Source organism: Podarcis tiliguerta (genome assembly GCF_965153285.1).
Source record: "Podarcis tiliguerta genome assembly, chromosome: 11".
In the NCBI taxonomy this organism is placed as follows: Eukaryota; Metazoa; Chordata; class Lepidosauria; order Squamata; family Lacertidae; genus Podarcis; species Podarcis tiliguerta.
In genome coordinates, this window is record NC_139544.1 from 1,708,529 (window position 1) to 1,731,620 (window position 23,092).

A 23,092-nucleotide genomic window follows, 5' to 3' on the forward strand; every position below is an offset into this window, starting at 1 on the left:
ACCAATCACTTCAGACCTCGGGCAAAGGGAATCTGTCCCTCACCCATTAGGGAGGAGAGATAGACAGAGAAAGGGGTGTCCCGTCCACCCATAGCTTCAGCCCCATCCATAGTTGACATGAGGCATGCAGCAGATTACCCAAAGGGAATGTGGCCATCAACACAAAAAAGGTGTCCACCTTTGTTTAGTGATGTGCAAACACAGTCCATGTGTCTGTGAGTATAGGAGCAATCACATTACTTTGCAAAACAGTCACAGCTCAGGACAATAAAGAAACTTAGGGTGCCATGGTAACATTTCTAGAATTAACAAATATGTTCTTTGAGCACTACTTAATGAAAATGTCTGGCAGAAATAAATTTGAACAGAAGCCAGAAGCGTGATACTATTTTATTCTCAGATTCTGTTCTAGAGAGATACATTAAACTTTTGTGCACTTTAAATATGAAAAAGAGATCCCTGTAAACTAATGAAGCAAAACCTGATAAGAGGATAATATGTTTACATGACATTGTTTGTTGTTTCCATAGTATTTGTTGTATCGCTATAAGCTAAAACTTAACACTTACTTTTACTTACAATAATGTGATGCCCAACTTTTCACCACCATCAGCAGCAGCATCTAGTTGTGAACGAAATTTCACTGGGAACAATTTGTCTTATTAGGTTCAAAACAGCATTATTTTGAGAGGGAGATCAGACTGATGAGGTTCCATCCCCCCCAAATGTGTATAATAATATGGTTTATTCTTTCCATGTGATTTAGCATTAACCTGCAGTTTATCATTAGATAACATATGTTCTCCACAAAAACATTATTCTCTATTTGAGTTGCATGACACTTGGCCCTAGAGTAACAAAAACAAATAATTGATAATGAGAATATAAGGCCCCCGGACATAATATGACTAATGGAAAACATTCTCTTAAGCATTCTTGAGAGAGAGATTCAGAACTTATGCACAACTTTTACAATTAAAGTACAAAAGTAAAAAGATAGATTAAGTAGCAAACATTTTGTGGACTTCCTTTTCGTAATCCAATATTGAAGGGTCTTGTGGTTTGTCTTGGTTTGCATACACCTAGGATAAATAAATATCTACTATGTATTCTGAAAAGTATGCACTTGTAAAGTATGTATTGCCTTCAGGTTACACAGGGCTTCCACTGTTATATTGGATCTAGACGTGCCTGTCCACAACTGATAGGTCTCCCTTCATTTGTAGAGGGACCAGTGATACTGCAGGGGCTAGCACTGAAGGAAAGAGCAAGAAGTGATTGTCTCCCATTCCTCCTCCCGGCTGATCTCAGAGCCACCTCTGGGAGTGAAGGAACCCTGCAGGGAGGAGGAGGAGGAGGAGGAGGAGGAGGAGGAAATGACAACAATCACCTTCTTGCTCCCCCTTTCCAGCATGACTGGAGCTCTGTTCAGCACAAGTTAATAATACTTCTTTAGAGCAATCCTATTATTTACAATTATGAGATCAGCAAAAGAATAAGAAGAGCACAAGCATTCTTTCTTGCATAGCCTGTAATAAAAAAGATAAAAGATTAAAAAGCTATTGTACTGTACTGGAAAGAACATTACCAGCATCTCCTTAACCACAACTCCCCCGTAGCTGCTGAAGCCCTCTCAGAAATTCCACAAAAACAAATTCAAGATGAGCTTCAGGTATCTCCAAATCTGGGAGAAAGAGGAGATCCCAGCAGACTTTAGGGATGCCAAAATTATCAATCTCTTTAAAAAAATCTCTTTATTAACTTCAGCCGTCAAAATTCTTGCAAGGATCTTAGCAAACTGTCTCCTAAGAATATCCAAGGCTACCCTTCCTGAATCCCAAAATGGTTTTCGACCTTCTAGGGAGACAGTGGACATGATTTTCACTGCTCAACAGCTTCACATTCAGCACATTCAGCAGCGCTGAGTAATTAAGTTTTATCATTTACAGACAGGACTTGGCTTTGTTTCTTTTGATGGTTTTTCTTTTTTTGCACCTTTGAGCTCCAGTATAAAAGAAAAACCATGAAAAGCGATAAACTATCTACTTAAATGTATAATGCAGAGAGATTGGTTTTATTCACATTAAATTTGTTGAACTTACCAGAATCATAATGTAAAAAATGATTATTGTGCTTATCTTGACTTGCATAGGGAAGACAGAAGAATCGAGGTGACGTTTGAGTACAATTGCAAAATGGTTGGTAAGTTATAGGGAGTTTGGTCTGTTTTATTTATTCAGTGAATTAAAAAAATATTTACCACATTTTTTTTCCAGATTTACTTAAGCGGATACATTTTCTTAATTCATTTGTAATCCAACCCTATGCACCTCTTTTCATCAGTAAGTCCCATTGTGTTGATTGGGGCTTATTCTCAGATAAATCGGATAAGATTTCAAGTTTACACACAGTAAGGTGGCAGAAGCCAGGTCAAGCCCCCGCCCCCCAGTACAATGGGGCTTCCTCTCTCTCCTATGCACCCCTCCCCTCTCCCAAATCCCCTCCAAAACAGCACATGGCAGGAAGGGGGAACATTCTATCTGACAAGCAGAAAAACTTGCCCTGACTTTACGATCAGCAGACACAACATGGAATTCCTTCCTGACAGTCTAATTTTAACTACGACTTAGAAATCCTATTCAGTGGGGTTTAAGTAAAAGTAAAGGGACCCCTGACCTTTAGGTCCAGTCATGACCGACTCTGGGGTTGCGGCGCTCATCTCGCTTTATTGGCCAAGGGAGCCAGCGTTTGTCCACAGACAGCTTCCAGGTCATGTGGTCACCATGACTAAGCTGCTTCTGGAGAACCAGAGAAGCGCACGGAAACGCCGCTTACCTTCCCGCCGGAGCAGTACCTATTTATCTACTTGCACTTGACGTGCTTTCGAACTGCTAGGTTGGCAGGAGCAGGGACCGAGCAGCATCCCCAACCAGCACAGACAGTGATTAGGGCAGATGTATTTCAGTAACTTCTGGAGATCCAAGTTTGGGAAAAGCTAATATATATGCTTAGCTTCTGATTACTCACAAAATAATTCCAAAAAATAAATTTCCAAAAAATATTTCCAAAAAGTAGCAAGGAGAGACAAGAGGGCCTTCTTAAACGAGGAATGCAAAGAAATAGAGGGAAACGGGAAAAACCAGAGATCTGTTCAAGAAAATTGGAGGTATGAAAGGAACATTTCGTACAAAGATTACATAATAAAGGACAAAAGTGGAAAGAACCTAACAGAAGCAGAAGACATAAAGAAGAGGTGGCAAGAATACACAGAGGAATTATACCAGGAAGATATGGATGTCTCGTACACCCCAGGTAGTGTGGCTGCTGACCTTGAGCCAGACATCCTGGAGAATGAAGTCAAGTGGGCCTTAGAAAGCACTGCTAATAACCAGGCCAGTGGAAGTGATGGTATTCCAGCTGAGCTATTTAAAATTTTAAAAGATGATGCTGTTAAGGTGCTACACTCAATATGCCAGCAAGTTTGGAAAACTCAGCAGTGGCCAGAGGATTGGAGAAGATCAGTCTACATCCCAATCCCAAAGAAGGGCAGTGCCAAAGAATGCTCCAACTACCGCACAATTGCGCTCATTTCACAAGCTAGCAAGGTTATACTTCTACAAGGCAGGCTTAAGCAGTATGTGGACCAAGAACACCCAGAAGTGCAAGCTGGATTTCGAAGGGGCAGAGGAACCAGAGACCAAATTGCAAACATGCACTGGATTATGGAGAAAGCTAGAGAGTTCCAGAAAAACATCTACTTCTGCTTCATTGACTACTCAAAAGCATTTGACTGTGTCAACCATGGCAAACTATGGCAAGTTCTTAAAGTAATGGGAGTGCCTGATCACCTCATTTGTCTCCTGAGAAATCTCTATGTGGGACAAGAAGCTACAGTTTGAACTGGATATGGAACAACTGATTGGTTCAAAGTTGGGAAAGGAGTACGACAAGGCTGTATATTGTCTCCCTGCTTATTTTACTTATATGCAGAATTCATCATGCGAAAGGCTGGGCTGGATGAATCCCTAGCCGGAATTAAGATTGCTGGAAGAAATATCAACAACCTCAGATATGCAGATGACACAACCTTGATGGCAGAAAGTGAGGCAGAATTAAAGAACCTTTTAATGTGGGTGAAAGAGGAGAGCGCAAAATATGGTCTGAAGCTCAACATCAAAAAAACAAAGATCATGGCCACTGGTCCCATCACCTCTTGGCAAATAGAAGGGAAAGAAATGGAGGCAGTGAGAGATTTTATTTTCTTGATCATTGCAGATGGTGACAGCAGTCACGAAATTAAAAGACGCCTGCTCCTTGGGAGAAAGGCGATGGCAAACCTAGACAGCATCTTAAAAAGCAGAGACATCACCTTGCCAACAAAGATCCGTATTGTTAAAGCTATGGTTTTCCCAGTAGTGATGTATGGAAGTGAGAGCTGACCATAAAGAAGGCTGATCGCCGAAGAATTGATGCTTTTGACTTATGGTGCTGGAGGAGACTCTTGAGAGTCCCATGGACTGCAAGAAGATCAAAGGTATCCATTCTGAAGGAAATCAGCCCTGAGTGCTCACTGGAAGGACAGATCCTGAAGCTGAGGCTCCAATATTTTGGCCACCTCATGAGAAGAGAAGACTCCCTGGAAAAGACCCTGATGTTGGGAAAGATGGAGGGCACAAGGAGAAGGGAACGACAGAGGACGAGATGGTGGGACAGTGTTCTTGAAGCTACGAACATGAGTTTGACCAAACTGCAGGAGGCAGTGGAAGACAGGAGTGCCTGGCATGCTCTGGTCCATGGAGTCATGAAGAGTCAGACACGACTAAATGACTAAACAACAACAATGCTTAGTTTCTGATTACTCACAAAATAGCAAGTGGGAAGTGTGTTTCAGATATCCCCAAATAATCTGATGACCATATAATATTAGTTTAGAAAGGCAGAATACAAACAGGATCAAGAGTACAGATGGTTGCACATATACAAATAAATCATTTTAGGAGACAAATTAATATGAGTGTTCCAGCCCTCCCCTATACAATGTAGTATGCTACACATAACTTCAGATGTCCAAAAATAATCTGACACCAATGTAATATTAGAAAAAGTAAGATCTGAATACAAATTAGATTATGGAAACAAATGGCTGCTTCATATACATGCATTTACTTGGGGGGCAAAATGTATGATTGTTCCAATTTCCTTCCTGCTCAGTAGTATTTGTTCATAATAATAAACTTGCCTACATAAGATGTTTATCTAGTTGTCTATAGAACATCAAACCATCTATGTAGGTAGGTAGTAATTTAAACTATATATAACTTGCTGCTGCTGCTGCTTTGCTTTGCTGTATAGACCAAAAAAATTCTATACAGACAATTTTATAATGTGTGAAATCAATAAAGCCAAAGAATATAGTGATCAGGTTATTTAGTGGGTGGTTACATTTACTACGCATGTATGAAATTTATAAATTAAAAAAAGTGAAAAATTGAACCTGCAGCCTGATTCTGTGCATGTTTGTTTCCTTGAAGGAAGAAATCTTTCTGCATTTAATGGGATTTGTACCAAAATAAACTTCCATAGCCTTGGGGTTTTACCTATATACCAGCAAGGAATCTTGCAGCATGTCGTTTAAGGTCACTCTTGCAATATGTACAAAAACAATGTGCTATATTACTATACTGGGTACCAACAACTCCCATGTGGAGATAATCAGCGGATAACTTTGTGGAAGCACCTTTTTATTTATGTCTTAAACAGGTGCTGGTGAAACAATAGCAAGAAAATATTCAACTCGAATAAGCTTGCTTTTAAAAATATCTTTTTCAGAAACTACAAAACGCAGGGACCATCCCAGAGCAAGCAGCAAGTTCTATGCATGTCCTGCACAAGGGATTAGATGTGAGGTCCCTCTTTCTCCATTAGGCTGTGTCTGCACTGTACATGGACAGTGGTACCTCGGGTTAAGTACTTAATTCGTTCCGAAGGTCTGTTCTTAACCTGAAACTGTTCTTAACCTGAAGCACCACTTTAGCTAATGGGGCCTGCCGCCGCGCCACCAGAGCACGATTTCTGTTCTCATCCTGAAGCAAAGTTCTTAACCTGAAGCACTATTTCTGGGTTAGTGGAGTCTGTAACATGAAGCGTCTGTAACCTGAAGCGTCTGTAACCCGAGGTACCACTGTAATGCAATATTGTCTCATTTCAAAGAGTCATGATTTCCCCCAAAACTCCTGGGAGCTGCAGTTCATTAAGGCTGCTGAGACACCTCCACCCCACCCCAATTCCACTCATGGAGCTATGATTCCCACAGTAAAACCAGCTATTAAACCACTCTGAGAATTTTAGCCCTGCGGGGAAAAAAATTGTAGGGGGCCCCAAAGCAATGATGGGGCTACAAAGTTAAAAAACAGAAGCAATGGGCAGAAGGATTTATTCAAGGTTTAGAAACCTTTCTGGGAGTATCTGAAGACTGAAGAAAACATGCAGCATTAAGAGGCAGAAGAGAAGTAAGAGAATGCAATTATTTGAAAGCACCAAATAAGCTGAAAATGAGCATGGAATGGAAAAAGAAGCCAGTGACACAAAAATAGAAGAGGCAAGAGCAAACCAGTAGGCGGCGGCGGCGATGGACACAGATCCACTGCTAGAAGGACTGAAGAGGAAAAGGAAGTAAACAGACCGCTATTAAAGGTTCTCATTTCTTCAAATCACTTGAACGTCTGCCATTGAAAAGTTTCTGACTAAAATAAGCTTATTTTTGCAGTATTAATCACTGACAAAGTTCCAACTTGTAAGTGAAGAGCCTAAGTCAATCAATTTAAGAAGTTAACATTTTCCCTTACCAAAATTCAATGTCTCTCAGCCTATCCAATTTATAATTTTAAACAGTAAAACTTGTTGTCATGGAGATGGGGCCTATAGATACTATTTGGCTTCATTATGCTTCAGTTAGTGTCTTTTGACTGGAATATTAAACACTAATTAAAACACACAAAGCACTAAGAATATGTAATAGCTTCTATTTTCTCATTTGTTACTCCCCCCCGCCCCGCAGGTCTAGATGTCCATGATATGAACAGCTGAGAGACAATATACTCTTGATTTCCCCAAGCTGGTGGCAATATCTTTTTAAAAATAAATTTGTTCTTGATATCATAAAGTACATACATAGGACAATGCTACAGAGGTATAGCATAAGATATAACAAAAGGTAACATATCTGCACTTATATTATCACTAAGGAAGTTGTGGGTTGTGAAATGGATGAGTTATAGAAAGTTCCCTCCATTATAGTTACTTGTTAGAGCCAATTTCAGAAACCTGCAATAAACTTGGCAACTATTTCTTTCTTTCTTTCTTTCTTTGTATTTCACCAGTAGCTTATGTCATCACTATCAAGCTACATTTATTGCTAAATGTGTACTGTACTTAGAAACATAAATATATTAGGGGAAAGTGTGCATAAATGTGCATATATTAGGGGAAATTAACATATAAAATGCATTATATTATGGGAAATTGCTTTAAAAATGTGTATATCAAGCAAAATGTGTATATCAGTGGGGAAATGCCTTAAAATGCTGACAAATTTTCTTGAGAACAAAAGAAACATTTGCAAACTGATACAGAAATATGGAGAACTGGAGAACTGGGAACTGGAGAACTGGCTAACCTAAAGTGGAACTGGAAGCTTCTGAACTTCTCCTCTTGGCTGCACATGAGAAGAGAAGAGGTGCTTGCCCAGAAGGAGGCTAGACTCTTTCATAACTCACTAAACCATTAATGCAGCCGCCTGCAACCTTGTGGCCTGCAATTTACAAGTCCCATGATCCCTAGCCAGGAGTAGCGAAGAGTCAGGGCTGTGTGAGTGCGCCCGTAGAGCCAAACCTGAACTCCTGCTGGGCATCTGCACAGCCCTTCGCCATCACCTTGCCCTAAGCAACAACAATTCCCCTTCCAAGTGACTATTTCTGTCCTCTGCACCACTGGGCGAACTGATCCTATCTCTGAGCATTCATCATGCTGGCTGTGACTGATGTGAGTTGTAGTCCAAAACATATGGAGGGTATCAGGTTGAGGAAGACTAGTTCAGCTTGATGGCTAATGATGCCACATAAATTAAAACCTATAGTGGAGTAATTATATTGAATGTGAATGGCCAAGTCATTCAGACAAGATATATGGAGAGTACACATGAGGTGCTAGTTCTACCCAGTGTAGACTATTGAAGGTAATGGACATGATTAACTTGGGCTCATTTATTTTAATGAGCCTACTCTGAGTAGGACTTAATTTAATGAGGCCCGTAACCAGAATCCTCTGCAGATAGCACTGTGAAACCTAAGTATATAATATGACCTATGGAGAACCGCTATGCAAACATTTAAAATATCTCCATAGACTTAATTTTCCCCGTCATGGAAATTTTGACATGTCAACAGAAAATCAGAAAAAGAAAGTGAAACCTTTCAAAGATGTGCATATTTAAAAATGCTTGTCTACGAAGTCTTTGTATCTGCTCTCTGTAACAAAGGTTTAACAAAGCCAACATTATCACATGCCACATTAATGCCAGCCTGTAATTAAAAATAAATGTACCTACACAATTCATGCCTGAGTCTTGAGGTACAGCATGTGGGTTTTCTGCAGAAGTATTTTTAGTCGCAAGTAGTTTAACAGTCACTGTTATTGTTTAATGATTACTGTTACAATGAAGTGATGAGAGTAATCTGTATTTTGTGATTTAAATTTTTATCAGGAAAATAAGATCATAGCTGTATGAAGGAAGATGAAAGTGCTCAATACTATACATGACAAATAACAACTCTGGAAAGTCAATAAGAAGAGGACAAAGGAAAGAGCTCCTGAGGGGGCTGCAAATGGACGAAAATGGAATTTGAAACCTCCTTGGTGAATCAGAGGCTTTGGGAGACAATATGAGCCCATGCAGAATTTATTTTCCCAGGAAGTGCATACAAATTATTGTGAAGTTCACAATGTAATTTATTGCAGGTTATCTGCTCACTGAAATATTTTTTTTTTAAAAAACCATAATGTTTCATAATTTCAAGACCTCCCCCCTTTCTAACTAAAGCAGAAATAAAATTCATGCAAATATTTGGAAATACAGATGACCTAAATGATTTATTGCAATGACTACTGAATAACCACTATTTACTGAATCTGTTGTAGACTGAGAGACAAATAGTGCCAAAACTTTATAGACTTACTGTTTGTGTATTTAAGGAATTCACTACTTTGAAAGAGCTGGCCTGCCCATGGTGCTTTAATTCGTCACTTCATGAAGAGAAGCACATTTGTTTCTTTAGGTAAAGAAGGTAAAGAGACCGCTGACCGTTAGGTCCAGTCGTGGATGACTCTGGGGTTGCGGCGCTCATTTCGCTTTCCAGGTCATATGGCCAGCATGACTAAGCAGCTTCTGGCGAACCAGAGCAGCGCACAGAAACGCTGTTTACCTTCCCGCCGGAGTGGTATCTATTTATCTACTTGCACTTTGACGTGCTTTCGAACTGCTAGGTTGGCAGGAGCAGGGACCGAGCAACGGGAGCTCACCCCGTCGCGGGGATTCGAACCGCCGACCTTCTGATCGGCAAGCCCTAGGCTCTGTGGTTTCTTTAGTAAATACTTTTAACCTTGACAGCTAAAGAACATCTAGTCTTATTATATAACATTCCTTCTTCATAATTACAGTGCTCCTGTGTATATCCTTAGTACTTACACAGTTCTACTGTGTATACTTTTAGGTAATTACATGTGTTATGTATTCATTTTGCATTTGTGCTTTATTGCGGACTCACCCTGCTCAACTGTCAGCCGGGTTCCTTCACTGACAGGCAATGAGAGAGAGCAGATAAGAGGGGAATGCAGAGGGGAGGGAGAGGCAGCAGGGAGCAGCTATAACCTGATCTCTGGACACAGGGAAAATGAAAGAGAGAGCCAGAGTGAAAGAATGCAACTTGTCCTCTCAGATCAGGCATAGGAAAACTCCAGCCCTCCTGATGTTTGGGACTACAATTCCCATGATCCCTAGCTAACAGGACCAGTGGTCAGGGGTGATGGGAACTGTAGTCCCAAACATCTGGAGGGCCGGAGTTTGCCTATGCCTGGCTCAGACAGTGACACAGACACAGGAATACAGGGAGTGCTTTCTCCAAAATCTCGTAGCTCACAAGACTGGCCAAGAAGCATGAAAAGGACAGGAAGAGAAGGTGGGGGGTTTCCTGTTGGGGGGGGGAGTTCCGGCATCTGTGCTTTCTGAGGATAATGGAGATTAGCTGAGCTCTGACCAGGACCTTTTGATTTGACTAATAAATCTGAAATAATTAACTGCCGGAGTCATCCCACGTGTGTGGGAGAGACCCAAGCCATTACATCAACATTGTACAACATTATTTGAAGTATTGCAAGAGCACCTCTGTGACACCACCAGTCCCTTTCTCAGAAACTGCCTATGCTGTAAATCCTTTGCCGAGAGCTCATCTTTTTTCATCTTTTTCATCAAGTAAAATTGATTGGTGTTGGGGGCAGGAAGGTGAGAGAGAGGGATCGTAGGCAGGGCTGAATAGAGTACCTGGGGGCACTCCTTTCTTCAATCTGTATTGTTTTTGATATTTGGTTGGAAGCCACCCAGAGTGGCTGGGGAGACCCAGTCAAATGGGTGGGGTATAAATAATAAATTATTATTATAATCTAATTGACCCTTTGCATTCCATATAAAGGAATAACAGCATCAAAGTAAACATTGCTTAGCGCTGCTTTGATGCATACATTAGGTACTATTAGATAATGTTATCTGTTTATGGAGGTCAGACTTCTGTGGGTTTGGTGTGTGTGTTAAAACTGGGGCAAGATTTTAATTTCTGAACTCAGTACATATTAGAATTTTTATTGATTTTACAAAATAAATCTCACATTTACCACATTTAAATTTTAAAATCAAACAAGATTCTTCCAAATCTTAGGACTTCCCTCCTCCCCTCCGTGGGTCCTTTATATATCTAAATCAACTGCATATTATAGTTTTTCCACATTACACTCCTCCAAAGTGTTTCTAGAGTTGCAAGAGTTACTAAAAGCTTGCCAAACAACTCAAGTGATTACAGTGTTCTTTTACCTACGGTCTGTATTTGTCCCATTCCCTATTGAAGTTTTGATCGTCCTCGTTTCTGATTTTCCCTGTCAGTCTTGCCATCTTTGCATACTCTAATAATTTCATCTGCCAATCCACTTTTGTTGGCATTTTCTCCTGTTTCTATCTCTGGGCAAGCAGCATCCTTATAGCTGTAGTTGAGTACATGAATAGTCTTCTCAAATCCTTCAGTATATCTGCAACTTGGAATTTAATTATGTCCAGTGAGTGGCAGGATTTAATTAAGCCTCAAGTTTTAAGCTGGATGCCAGATCCTGCGTGTTAAAATGGATGCAAGACCCAGGTGTGTGTTTGAGCTGTGTGCTAGATGCTGTTAATTCTCTGGAATTAGCATGTGTGAAAGAATTGATGTAGCTGAGCAAACTTCTTGAGTTCTGTATCAGATAACTCTTAAGCCTAGAAAATTAGCATGTTTTTTTAAAAAACTAATTAACCCAGGCTAATTCCCTTGGAGTTGTTGGTCTGTGGGGTAATGAACCATTAGCACAGGCTTCCTCAACCTCAGCCCTCCAGATGTTTTTGGCCTACAACTCCCATGATCCCTAGCTAGCAGGACCAGTCATCAGGGATGATGGGAATTGTAGCCTCAAAACATCTGGAGGGCCGAGGTTGAGGAAGCCTGCATTAGCACAACACAAGATGAAAGGAACCATGTGATGGCTTCCGGTTCCGCTCTCCCTTAATGGTGGCAGCCAACATGACGGCGGTGATCATTGGTGAAGGAAAAACAAGGAGTTTTATTTCCGTTTAAATTCTTAGCATTTACTGTCATGTCAACTTCTATTTGTAAAGGCTTTTGCATTGTTTTTCTGTTCTTATTCCATGTCTGTCACTTCTGAACTTTGGAATAAGATTGATAACTTTCCTGTGCTTTTATTGGACCAAGATTCAATTGATGTTTTTCATGGCTGCAAAAGTGACCTGTGGTGGCCAGGAACCCACCCTTTTGTACCTATGAGGATAAGCTCTGCAGCGTCTAATTATTGCTACATGATTGTGCTTCTTGAGACACACCACAGGGAGTTCAGAGAATTATAGTTATCCAAGCAAGCCAAGAGTAGGGAAACTGCAGAATGAAATCCCTTGTTATCAGCTGAAGGAGTTGGGTTTTTTGCTTTTAAAGGAAAAGTACAGACGCCAGTTGACATAATGGAGGGAAAGGAATGATGGAAAATTTGACCATGATGATGGAGAAATATTGGGTTGTATTCAACTAAATTATACTCGGAGGTAACCCATTCAAATTAATTGAACCTACATTAGACATGTCATTAATTTCAATGGGTTTCCTCTAAGCATGAAGAATATTGGATAGAAATCACAAGAAGCAATAATCATAATACTAATTTATTATTTATACCCTGCCCATCTGGCTGGGTTTCCCCAGCCACTCTGGCAACAGATTAAAAACAGAATAAAACATCACACATTAAAAACGTCCCTAAACAAGGCTGCCTTCAGATGTCTTGTAAAAGTCAGATAGTTGTATGCTTCCTTGACATCTGATGGAAGGGCATTCCACAGGGCGGGCGCCACTATCGAGAAGGCCCTCTGCCTGGTTCCCAGTAACTTTGCTTCCCGCAGTGAGGGAACCGCCAGAAGGCCCTCGGAGCTGGACCTCAGTGTCCGGGCAGAACAATGGGGGTGGAGACGCTCCTTCAGGTATACAGGACCAAGGCTGTTTAGGGCTTTAAAGGTCAACACCAACAAAGAAAATGTAGCACAAATAAACTCTCCACCAAAATCAACAAGCAAATATTTTAAAAACAAATTAAGACTCAGGATACCAGGAATGGGGGATAATGCAAAATCTCATTATTCTACTATGTTTATTTCCCAAAATATTGTCTGTAGATATATGCCACTCAGTTTTCATTTAACCACTTATGTACCATGTTAACATCTGCCAGTGGAATCTTCATGGCTAAAATGAACATTTTGAGCAATTTGAGACCTGTTGTTGCTGATACAAATGTTAGACTGCAGAAAGTGCAAAGGAAGTGTAAACGCTATCACATAATAGCGTTTAACCCAGTTTCTGGGCAAAATGCAGAATTATTTAAATGAGTATTGCAACTAAAGAGAGCTAAGCAGGATCTCAAGAGGGAATACTTGCAGAAGGACATTCACTCGCCTGACCATCTGGAGGAAACAATTAATTTCATGTACTGGCATGACAGAATGGTACTAGGTGCCCTAGCTTAGCACCTGTTTAAAGAACTTTAATTAGTAGATTAATATTCAGCGATATACTGGGAATCTAGAAACAGCTATGTCAGCAATCACCAGTTAGTCTGCTTGGCAGAAAAAACACTTGGGTCCAACTGACCATTGCCATAGTTTCCAGAGCTGAAGGGCAACAGAAGCTTGCCCTCTCTCTGCCATCAGCCAGGGTGCCAAAGGCCACCCAAATGCTGGACTCCTATTCTCCTGGGAGGATCATCATCCATCACTGAGCAGCTGCAGAGAGTTTGTTTCCCTATCCCCTCCCTGCCAGGAAGAACTCTGCTTCCATGGCTGGTTGCCCTGGGGCTGCAGAAAGGTACCCCATGCACTGGCCACACCCACCACTACTGGAGCAAGAACACAAGAAAGAAGATCACCCTGGCCTGAACTGATCTCCCTCGTCTATGTCTCCTCGCCCCTTCCCTTGTCTGTCTTGCCTTTGGCAAGTCTGTTGTCCAGTCCCCGCTGCCCCCTAAATTCAATTTCCCTCTTTTACTAGTGGGAGCATCCGCAGGAGTTCTTCATTTCCTTCCATAACTGGGAGGAACCCTTCCATTTGCAGAATGAAAGTGCAGACTCCCCCTGGCAGTCCAAGAAAGAAAGAAACAATCCTTTTCAGGCAATGAATATATATGGGGGGCGGGGGGCACCATCATGATAGTAGGCTTTGCCCTCCCAACATATATGCATTCACTACCCACTTGGAATAATTCCAGTGTGTGCTATTGAATGTGTGGACAGATCTCTTGACACTTCTGGGCGCTGCTCCTCCAGAGCTCTTTGCAAAGCCAACTGTATCTACAGGGGTATTTTCAAAAGCTACAGGGAATATGCACTTGTAAGGACAGAACCTGCCACCCTCCAAAACATGGCAATTGTACATGTACATGCATCAAAACATTTCTAAAACCCTAGAGAATGAAAATTCTAATTCAGCATAGCAGTAAATCAACAGCCTGGAGTACCTTCTGCAATGTAAGCAGTGCTTAGTTGCTCTGCCAGTTTCATTTCTCATTGGTGGTATCCTCTGGTTTGTAGTGGCAAGTCTTGATTTTTGTGTGTGTGTGTGTGTGTGTGTGTGGTAAGTGCAGCTTTTCATTACATGCTAAAAAAATTATTTTGTTTTTTTTAAATAATATTTATTACTTTTTGAACAATTTAAACATTACAAAACCAAACATAAATAGAAAAATAAAAACCAATACAATACAATATAAAGACACTACATAACACTAAACACATTAAACTAAACAAAACCAAACAAGACAATATACCAAACAAGACAATCTTTCATTCACTTCTTTCACCGACCTCCTCACACCTCCCTTTTTGTATTCCACTTCTATCAAATGTTTCAGCAATTCCTTTCCATCTTCCTCTGTTATCTGTCGTATAATTATCTTAACACATTCTAACCTTATTTTACTTTTAAAATTCCATTAATCTATTTATACTTAAATCCTTATAACATTTCTACTAAAGCCATATAACTTCATTTAAAAAAAATTATTTTGAGTCACACTATTCTCTGAGCTACTCTTATGAGTTAAATATCTTCTATCTTGTTGTTTTGAATATCTTTATCCATAAGGGGAAAGAAGTGTAAGACATTTTATTCCTTTTCGAAAGTTTTGGCAAGTCACCTTGACTCCATTGTTTTTGGTGTGGAGTAATGCCTTCTTTCGAGGCTGCATTGCCACTCTGTGGCCAGTCAAACACAGCAAAGAAAAAGCAAGTATTGACTAACAAATACAAGCAAGAGGGCACCTAGGAAACATACCACAATAATTTTATGAGGCTATTGCTTAGAGAAAAGTATTACATTTCCTTTGTGTTCATTTAGTTCAACAGATAGTTAATATGTTAGCTGAACATACACTGTTCAATAGGATAAAAGCTTCTCAAGCATATTCTTCTATAATCAATATGCTAACACAAAGCACTATTCTTTATTGTCAAAGTTCTATCCTTCACATTATACTCCCTGGTAGTGCTGAATTGCCCCCCGCCCAAAAAAAGAACTTTTAAAAAAATGCATTCGGGTATTTGCAACCGTAATGAAGTGGGCTGTATGCAAGGAGTGCATGTATAATGCCCCAGAATGGGAGGCTTTAGCTTGGATCCTAACTAGGCTTCAAAAGGAAGGGCTTCTTCCATTCATGGACAAGACCAAGATCCAGCAGATGACCATGTTGCTTGAAGGGAGGGGAAAAGCAATTTTTGCTTATTCATCCTTCCTCCTTCAGTTACCCCACAATGCTCAGGAGAATCACCCAACCCTCTGGAGCAGATTTCTGGGGTTGTAAGGGAAAGAGTTGCCTTCCCATTCCTCCAACAATGGGAACCTCCCAGAACACAGCTGTCACAGGGTGGACCTGCCAGCAGGAGAAAACGCAGGATTCTCAGCCTAGGCGTCTATGTTGGATGGAGGCTTTGAGCACAGTATCATTGGTTTGGAATGCTAGAGACAGGAAGAAGCTGATTAGTGAAATATATTCCCTGGTTTCTAGCTTTCAGTTGGCTAAGCTTCTCTCTGTGCTACAGTAGCTTGGATAGCTCTGTTGGTAGATCATGGGACTCTTATTCTCAGGGCTGTGGGTTCGAGCACCTCTTTGGGCAAAAGATTCCTGCATTGCAGGGGGTTGGACTAGATCAGGGGTCAGCAAACTTTTCCAGCAGGGGGCCGGTCCCCTGTCCCTCAGACCTTGTGGGGGGCCGGACTATATTTTGGAGGGGGAAAATGAATGAATTCCCATGCCCCATAAATAACCCAGAGATGCATTTTAAATAAAAGGACACATTCTACTCATGTAAGAACACGCTGATTCCCGGACCGACCGTGGGCTGGATTTAGAAGGCGCTTGGGCCGGATCCGGCCCCTGGGCCTTAGTTTGCCTACCCATGGACTAGACCCTCATGGTCTCTTCCAACCCTACAGTTCTATGATTCTATGATCCATTGATAAAATCTCCGATCACCTATATCAACTTGTGCAAATAGCTACCTTGCATGTGTGAAAGGCCTGTTTCATCTGTTACAAGCCTGTTTCCATGCACATCCTCTCTATTAGTCCTGATAAAAAATACACTGCTAATCTGTTACTTATGTTGAAATACTTGATCAAGTTTGCATGCTTAAAGGATTTTGCTCAAAAAGTCTCTCTCTAAAACTCTGAATGATGAGGTGAGAGAATGAAACAAAGCTAAGTTGGCAAAAATTACTGATGTACTTTGTACACAATGTGTGCTTTTCTCTATCTCAGTCTGAAACTTTTGTACTGAAAAAGGGAAGGCAATTTTTCTGATATGGTATGCCTACCTCTGACAATATTTGTTTGCTTGCAATATAATATTAGTAACAACACCTACATTTGTGAAGTATTGGTGTATGTTAGTGAAATATACAAATACTTCAACAGGTTACTGATTGTAGATGCTGACTACCAAGGCTCAGTTATTGTCAGAAATTGTCTTTGTGCAACTTCTGCTTCATACTAGAGAAGCAGGTAGTGCAAGTTTTACCTACAGCTTTTTGTGGTAAATGTAGTTTGCTGTGTTGTAATTATAATTTTCAGTGGAAGATTTTCTAAGTGTAGTTTGTACCAGAAAGCTAAAGTTTTCATTAATTAGTAAGAAATATAAATGGAAATATCACCTAATACAAGCTATGTTTTCTTCCAAGGTGATGCAGATTCTACAGTCTTGTTAATGGATATTTGAGAAAGAAAACTGTCAATTGCATGGCATGGCTAAGAAAAGCCCACCAGGGCACAATTCTGTTGTTACAGGTATTTTCCGGTATTTTCATTATTTTCAAGTTCTTTGTGGAAGACGTGGGGAAAACAGGTGTTTATTGCTTGGCAGACCATCCTCTTAGTGGCTGCTTCTCATTTAAACTTTAAATTAAATCCTCTGTTTACAACATACAAATTGCTGCAGAGTTTATCAAGTCATCAAAAGCAGCACTAACTAACAGCTGAATTCATAATCACCAAATATTTTGCAAATGTCTGCATTAAAAGAACAAAAAGGTGATGAAGTCTTTAACTTTCCCAAGTTAACACAGAGAAATGTGCTTTAAAAAGCATTTTTGAACCTTCTAAAGCAAATAACATTTACTATGTTCACTTGAAATTGCAACATATATCTGTACTCATGTAAACTACTTAAAGGCAAATTCACCTGAGTCTAGTTTTAGAACCAAAACAAATCTATCAAATGAGCAGAATACAAGACAGGAAACTCCAATTCTAATTAGGAAGATAAACAAACAAACAAATAAACCTACATGACAAATTCAAACTCTCTTAATGTACCAAACTATGTAGGAGGTCAGTCCCTCTGAATCTCTCCCAGTCATGCTGATGGTGGTTTAAGGGAGTTTCGTTCCAAAATATCTGGAGGCCACAAAGTTGGAGATGAAGGTTGGTCTACTGGCTAGGAAAATTAAGCTGCAATCGGCAATGGTGCTAATTTCTGAGTAGACATGTATAGGCTTGCATTATTGGAGAGTTTTGGCATTTCAGGTTTGCAATACAATTAAATGAGCTATCAAGTAGGTGTAGAAAAATATTCCAATTGCAGTAAATGCAGCCAGGATTGTAAATAAAATTGGGGGGTGGGATCCAATATGTAATTGTTGTTTTCGGGTATAAAATTAATATGTATGTGAAATAATCTGACTCTGTTTCATCTATCCCACAGAATTTATTAATCCACAAATAAATAACTAAAACATATTTTGCTAACTTGCTCTTCCAGTAGAGGTGACTTTAAAACACTGGACTCACAGAAAACAAATAAACCAAAAAAGTGTTTTGCCAAAAATTGTGTGATCAGGAAACTAGGAAAAATAACAGAAACAGAAACTGTAATGGCATATCAAGTTTTAAATTTACCTATTTTTAAATTGTTCAGAAAACTTACTTTTCTCAAATATTGTCAGTCTAATAATAAAATGCAACAAAGCATCAAGTCCAGAAAATTACAGTGTAACATTTGCCATTTGTCTTTACCATATCACTTTTCTTATGAAACGCTGTTAACTGAGACTGTTTTCAGAACTCTAGTAATTCTGCCAGAATATTACAAAATACAATTCCAAAGGCGCAAAGAAACTGCCAAAAGTAAGCACTTTAAAACCCTGTTTACTTAACAAAGAAAAATGAAGCACATGGTTAACTGTCCTATTAAGAATCAATTAGAATTAACAGTGCTTAACTTACCCTGGATGGTGACCTTATTTTTACCAGCTCTATAATAGTGTAGGTACATTTCTAAATAACTGTAGGAAAAACTTTAAGTAATCCAGGCTTTTTGTCATTGCTGGCCAACAGGCCAAAAGGCAATATTTAAATTCTAGAAAGCTTCAATACAGTGTAAACTCTATTGTTCCAAAATAATACAACGTATCATTGACTTGCAATTGTACAGCGATATTCAGTCATATAGCAAATAAATTGATATTTTATAGCTTACAATGTCATACTTTTTCATATATTTGTGAAATTATTTGTTTTATTAATATATACTTATGGATATATAAAGAATCTGAACAAATAATAAACATATAATACACTGACCTAACACTGGAATGAGACATAATAACATGCTACTATAATATATAGTCCACTGTTTATTTCAGAATAAACTGTTCTCATGTATTATAATTTGTATTTTTTGCAGTTGCATCATATTCCCTGGGAGAACTATACTGAATTAGGAAACACTCACAAGGGATTGTCTTCTCCCCCATGCCCAGAAATCTGGTGAACCCCAGAGATTCAGAACTGACTGCATGTTATTATTGCACCCTATTGATATTTCCTGGCAGTATTTCTGAACAATCATTCACCAAATTATTAGCTTTGAATTTGTACTGTATTTCAGATTTCATTTGCAAATCATTTTAAACCCTGGAGTTTGCTCTAGATTTAGGATTTGTAAAATAAGTGACATAAAAAGCTGTGTCAAACAGAAAATCAGGTGCAGCTTCTCTAATCATCGCTCTACAATTAAGGGAAAAGTCAGTGTTGCTAAAATCCTCTGTTCTCCACTATTAAAGGCCCAGAGGTCTCATCCCACCCTGGATCTGACAACCCTTAAATAAATGTTAATCTAATTTCAGAACTTTCCAGAGAAATGCAAGACTCACCAAATTGGCCGGTTTGTTCTTCATTGGGGCAGGTGAGCTTTGTTTAACAGTTTGACCAGTATGAATCCACTTGTCTGTTCTTCATTATGTGAAGAGCCAGCAGCTCTCCATTCAGCTGTGCAGGTGAGGGGAGCAAGGAGCGTGCTAAGACTTCTGGCGTGTTGCTTCTGCCACAGGTTGGAGTGACTGGCTTGGGCTGAGCCGCTCTTCTCTGACATTGCTGCCTATTGAGCTGCAGATGTGGAAATGAAGCCCTAATCACCCTGTGCCTAAGCTGACTCTGACAATAAAACCCTCGTGTTTTTGTCAGCTGTGGAGATAATCAATTCATGAGGAAGTGGGGGGCTGCCATCTGTCACCTGAGTTAAACTGATCAATTTCCTCATCTGGCTGCTTATACTGCTTTTAAAACTAGGTGATAATTATTCCAGCTGGCTTTTAAAGTGCTCTGTGAACTACGCCACATTATTAATAATGGTGTTAAATGCTTTCAGACATAAGAAAACCTTTGGGTCTGCATCTGTTTGTAGACTGAGCAGTTTTGTTGGTGGGAATTTGCTGGATTCTTAAGGAAACAAATTTCCCCTGAGCACACGGCCATGTATTCTTCTCCACAGAGTGAGTTGTTACTTGAAATAAAAGTGTACCACTTGACACAGGGAATGGCAATATATAACCAATGGTCGGAAGAATTAACACTAACAGGCTATTTCATTATTTCTGAGCTGATGAACACTGAAAAGTGCTTAATTAATTTAACAGTATCTTTAATTTATTTATTTCTGAATTGATGAAAACAGAGAAGTGTTGGCTGTGTTAGGACCAAACACTCTTGTGTAACAATATCTAGGTGAAGGTAAAGGGCCCCTGACCATTAGGTCTAGTCGTGACCGACTCTGGGGTTGTGGCGCTCAACTTGCTTTATTGGCCAAGGGAGCCGGCGTACAGCTTCCGGGTCATGTGGCCAGCATGACTAAGCCACTTCTGGCGAACCAGAGCAGCGCACGGAAACGCCGTTTACCTTCCCGCCAGAGCAGTACCTATTTATCTACTTGCACTTTGACGTGCTTTCGAACTGCTAGGTTGGCAGGAGCAGGGACCGAGAAACGGGAGATCACCCCGTCGTAGGGATTTGAACTGCCGACCTTCTGATCAGCAAGCCCTAGGCTCTGTGGTTTAACTCACAGCGCCACCCTCGTCCCTAACAATATCTATATACCACTTATTAGAATAAAAGATCTGTAAGTGATTTGTATTCATTTAAAACATTCATTTAAAATACCAATACAAGCATTAAAACCAACTTAGCTTATAAAATTAAAATACAAAATAAAACCAGTAATTTAAAAACAAACCACCACCACCATATACTTAACTAAATTCACATGCTTGGGTAGGCTTGCTAGAGCAATTATTATTATTATTATTATTATTATTATTATTATTATTATTATTATTTAAGCAGGCACCAAAGATAGTAGAGTGAAGTTGCCTGCCAAATATCAATGGGCTGGGACTTCTGAAGTGTAGGTGCTGCCTCACTAAAAGATACGTTTCTTGCAAGTGAGCAGCACATCGCATGTGGCACTTGTAAATGTGCCAGGTCTGCAGATTTAAGAAATGGTATTTCATGCTCTAGTGTCTGTCATGTTCATTAATATTTTCTATGACCCGTAGGGAACAATGGATCTTTCTCACGGAACAGGAATCAGTGAAAGGGGAACCGGGGCAGATCCTGATTCCTCTGCTTCTTCTTCCAGAGCACCAAGGAGAGGGGGGTGGGGCTAGTCCTCCTTTTGGCACTCCAAAGAAAGGTGTGCAAGTACCAGTGGGCAAAATGACAAAGTGTGACTCACTTGCACTTCCTGTAACGTACATGGAAGAGTCTTGAGGTAGCAGGTCCTTGCCTTAGCAGAACAGACAATGTTTATGCCTCACTCCATTTCCTCTGTGTTGGGTGGTAGTGAGATGCCTTCACTGACATTATATGGTGTGTTGCACTTATTTATAGCCCAATGATTTTATCTCCTGGTGTTCAGCTCCAGGTGATGTCTCTACAGACAGATGGGGTGGAGCAAATCATTCAAAACACACAGCTGTGGGGATCAGCATAGCTGTCAACTTTTCCCTTTTCTTGCGAGGAATCCTATTCAGAATAAGGGAATTAATAAAAAATATTATATATAAAAAAGAAACAGGACATATTTCAGTGCAGACCAAGGGGCATGCGGCTGAGGTGCTTGAAGCGCTTTGGATGGTGTTTGAAGAAAGAATGCTTTTGCATGGTGAATATTTGCTACTTTAGTCCAGTGTACAGGTTCAGGTTTCATACCTGCGCATCCATTTAACATTTGTTTTGTACTATGAGAATACTGGAGTGTGGCAGCACCATGTGTGGTTCATTTTACTGGCTTTGTGCTATTTTTAATGTTGGCAATGTTATCCTTTTTTCAGTCATTCAGAGTGATGCAGCAGTTTCACCCTCAAAGTAGTGATAAAGTAGACAATTTTCACAAGACTTAAAGATGAATCTTTACACACACACACCCCTCAGTTCAATACAATCTGTTTCTCTCCCTTGAGTCCAAGAGAGGGCTTGGTCTTCTTGCTCCCCCCCCCCCCCCGGCCACACTTTTGTAGCAATGCATAAACCATTAGTTCATAGCTTGCCTGTCTTCATAAACTCTTCCAGTCTGCATGTTCTCAGTCAACAAAACAACAATGAGACAACCAAACAACCCACACACTCTAACGCACATACACACACTTTTAAAGGCAGTTAACAAGGCAATGATTCAGCATTTCTGTGACCTTGACTGAAGTCACACACTTTGCAACTGTTATATTACATATGTTTTCTTTTCCCCTTGACAATTTATTCTTTGTAAAATACATTTTCTAACAAATACAGTACCAATACTAACAGGCCACACTGTAGACAGTGGTAGTATATTAAACACTAGTTTTATCCAACATTTTGGAAATACTTTATTAAAAAGTGAGTTTTACCCAATTTTTAAAAACACAATAGAATCTGCTACATTAATCCACTGCATTCTTTTTGTTGTACCCATCCCATCAACCATATTATAATCCAAGGAGGAGGAGGATTTTAGTATTATTAAGACTTGTTAGTCCCTTGATTCTTGAAGGTCCCCAAGTGACTTACAACACATTAAAAAGCATTAATATAAACATAGTACGTACATCCTAAAAGCAACAGAACCTCATAACAGACACAGGAAGCTTTGGCAGCACACTTATAACAAAATATAATCTCAGCCTGCCAAAAGTCTGTGGGAAAGGTAAGTATGAAAAATGCTAGTAAAGGCATCAGAGCCATCTCACAGAACTCCAACTGAAAAAGCCCTGGGCCTTGTCACCATCTTCCAGGTCTGTGTCAGGCAGAGAGAGGACCTGGAAATGGGTTCTGGCTAAGATCTAAGGGGCCAGGGAGGAGATGCATTCCAGAATATATTGGGGTCCTGAGCCATAAAGAGCTTCTAAGTCAAAACCAGAATTGGGCTCAGAAGCATTCAG

At 40.0% G+C, this 23,092-nt stretch overlaps 2 protein-coding genes across 2 annotated transcripts in view; one reads left to right on the forward strand and one right to left on the reverse strand.

Annotated features, from left to right (window-relative positions):
• TRPM3 (transient receptor potential cation channel subfamily M member 3) overlaps positions 1 to 19,591 on the reverse strand; it is a 387,333-nt gene extending 367,742 nt beyond the window's left edge. The window contains exon 1 of the mRNA XM_083403305.1: positions 19,553 to 19,591. Coding sequence (XP_083259431.1) covers positions 19,553 to 19,576 — 24 coding nt within the window. The 5' untranslated portion in view covers positions 19,577 to 19,591. The remainder of the gene's footprint in view (positions 1 to 19,552) is intronic.
• Positions 1 to 23,092, forward strand: part of GDA (guanine deaminase) — a 462,724-nt gene that overhangs the window by 204,850 nt on the left and 234,782 nt on the right. The gene's annotated exons all lie outside the window — the stretch shown is intronic.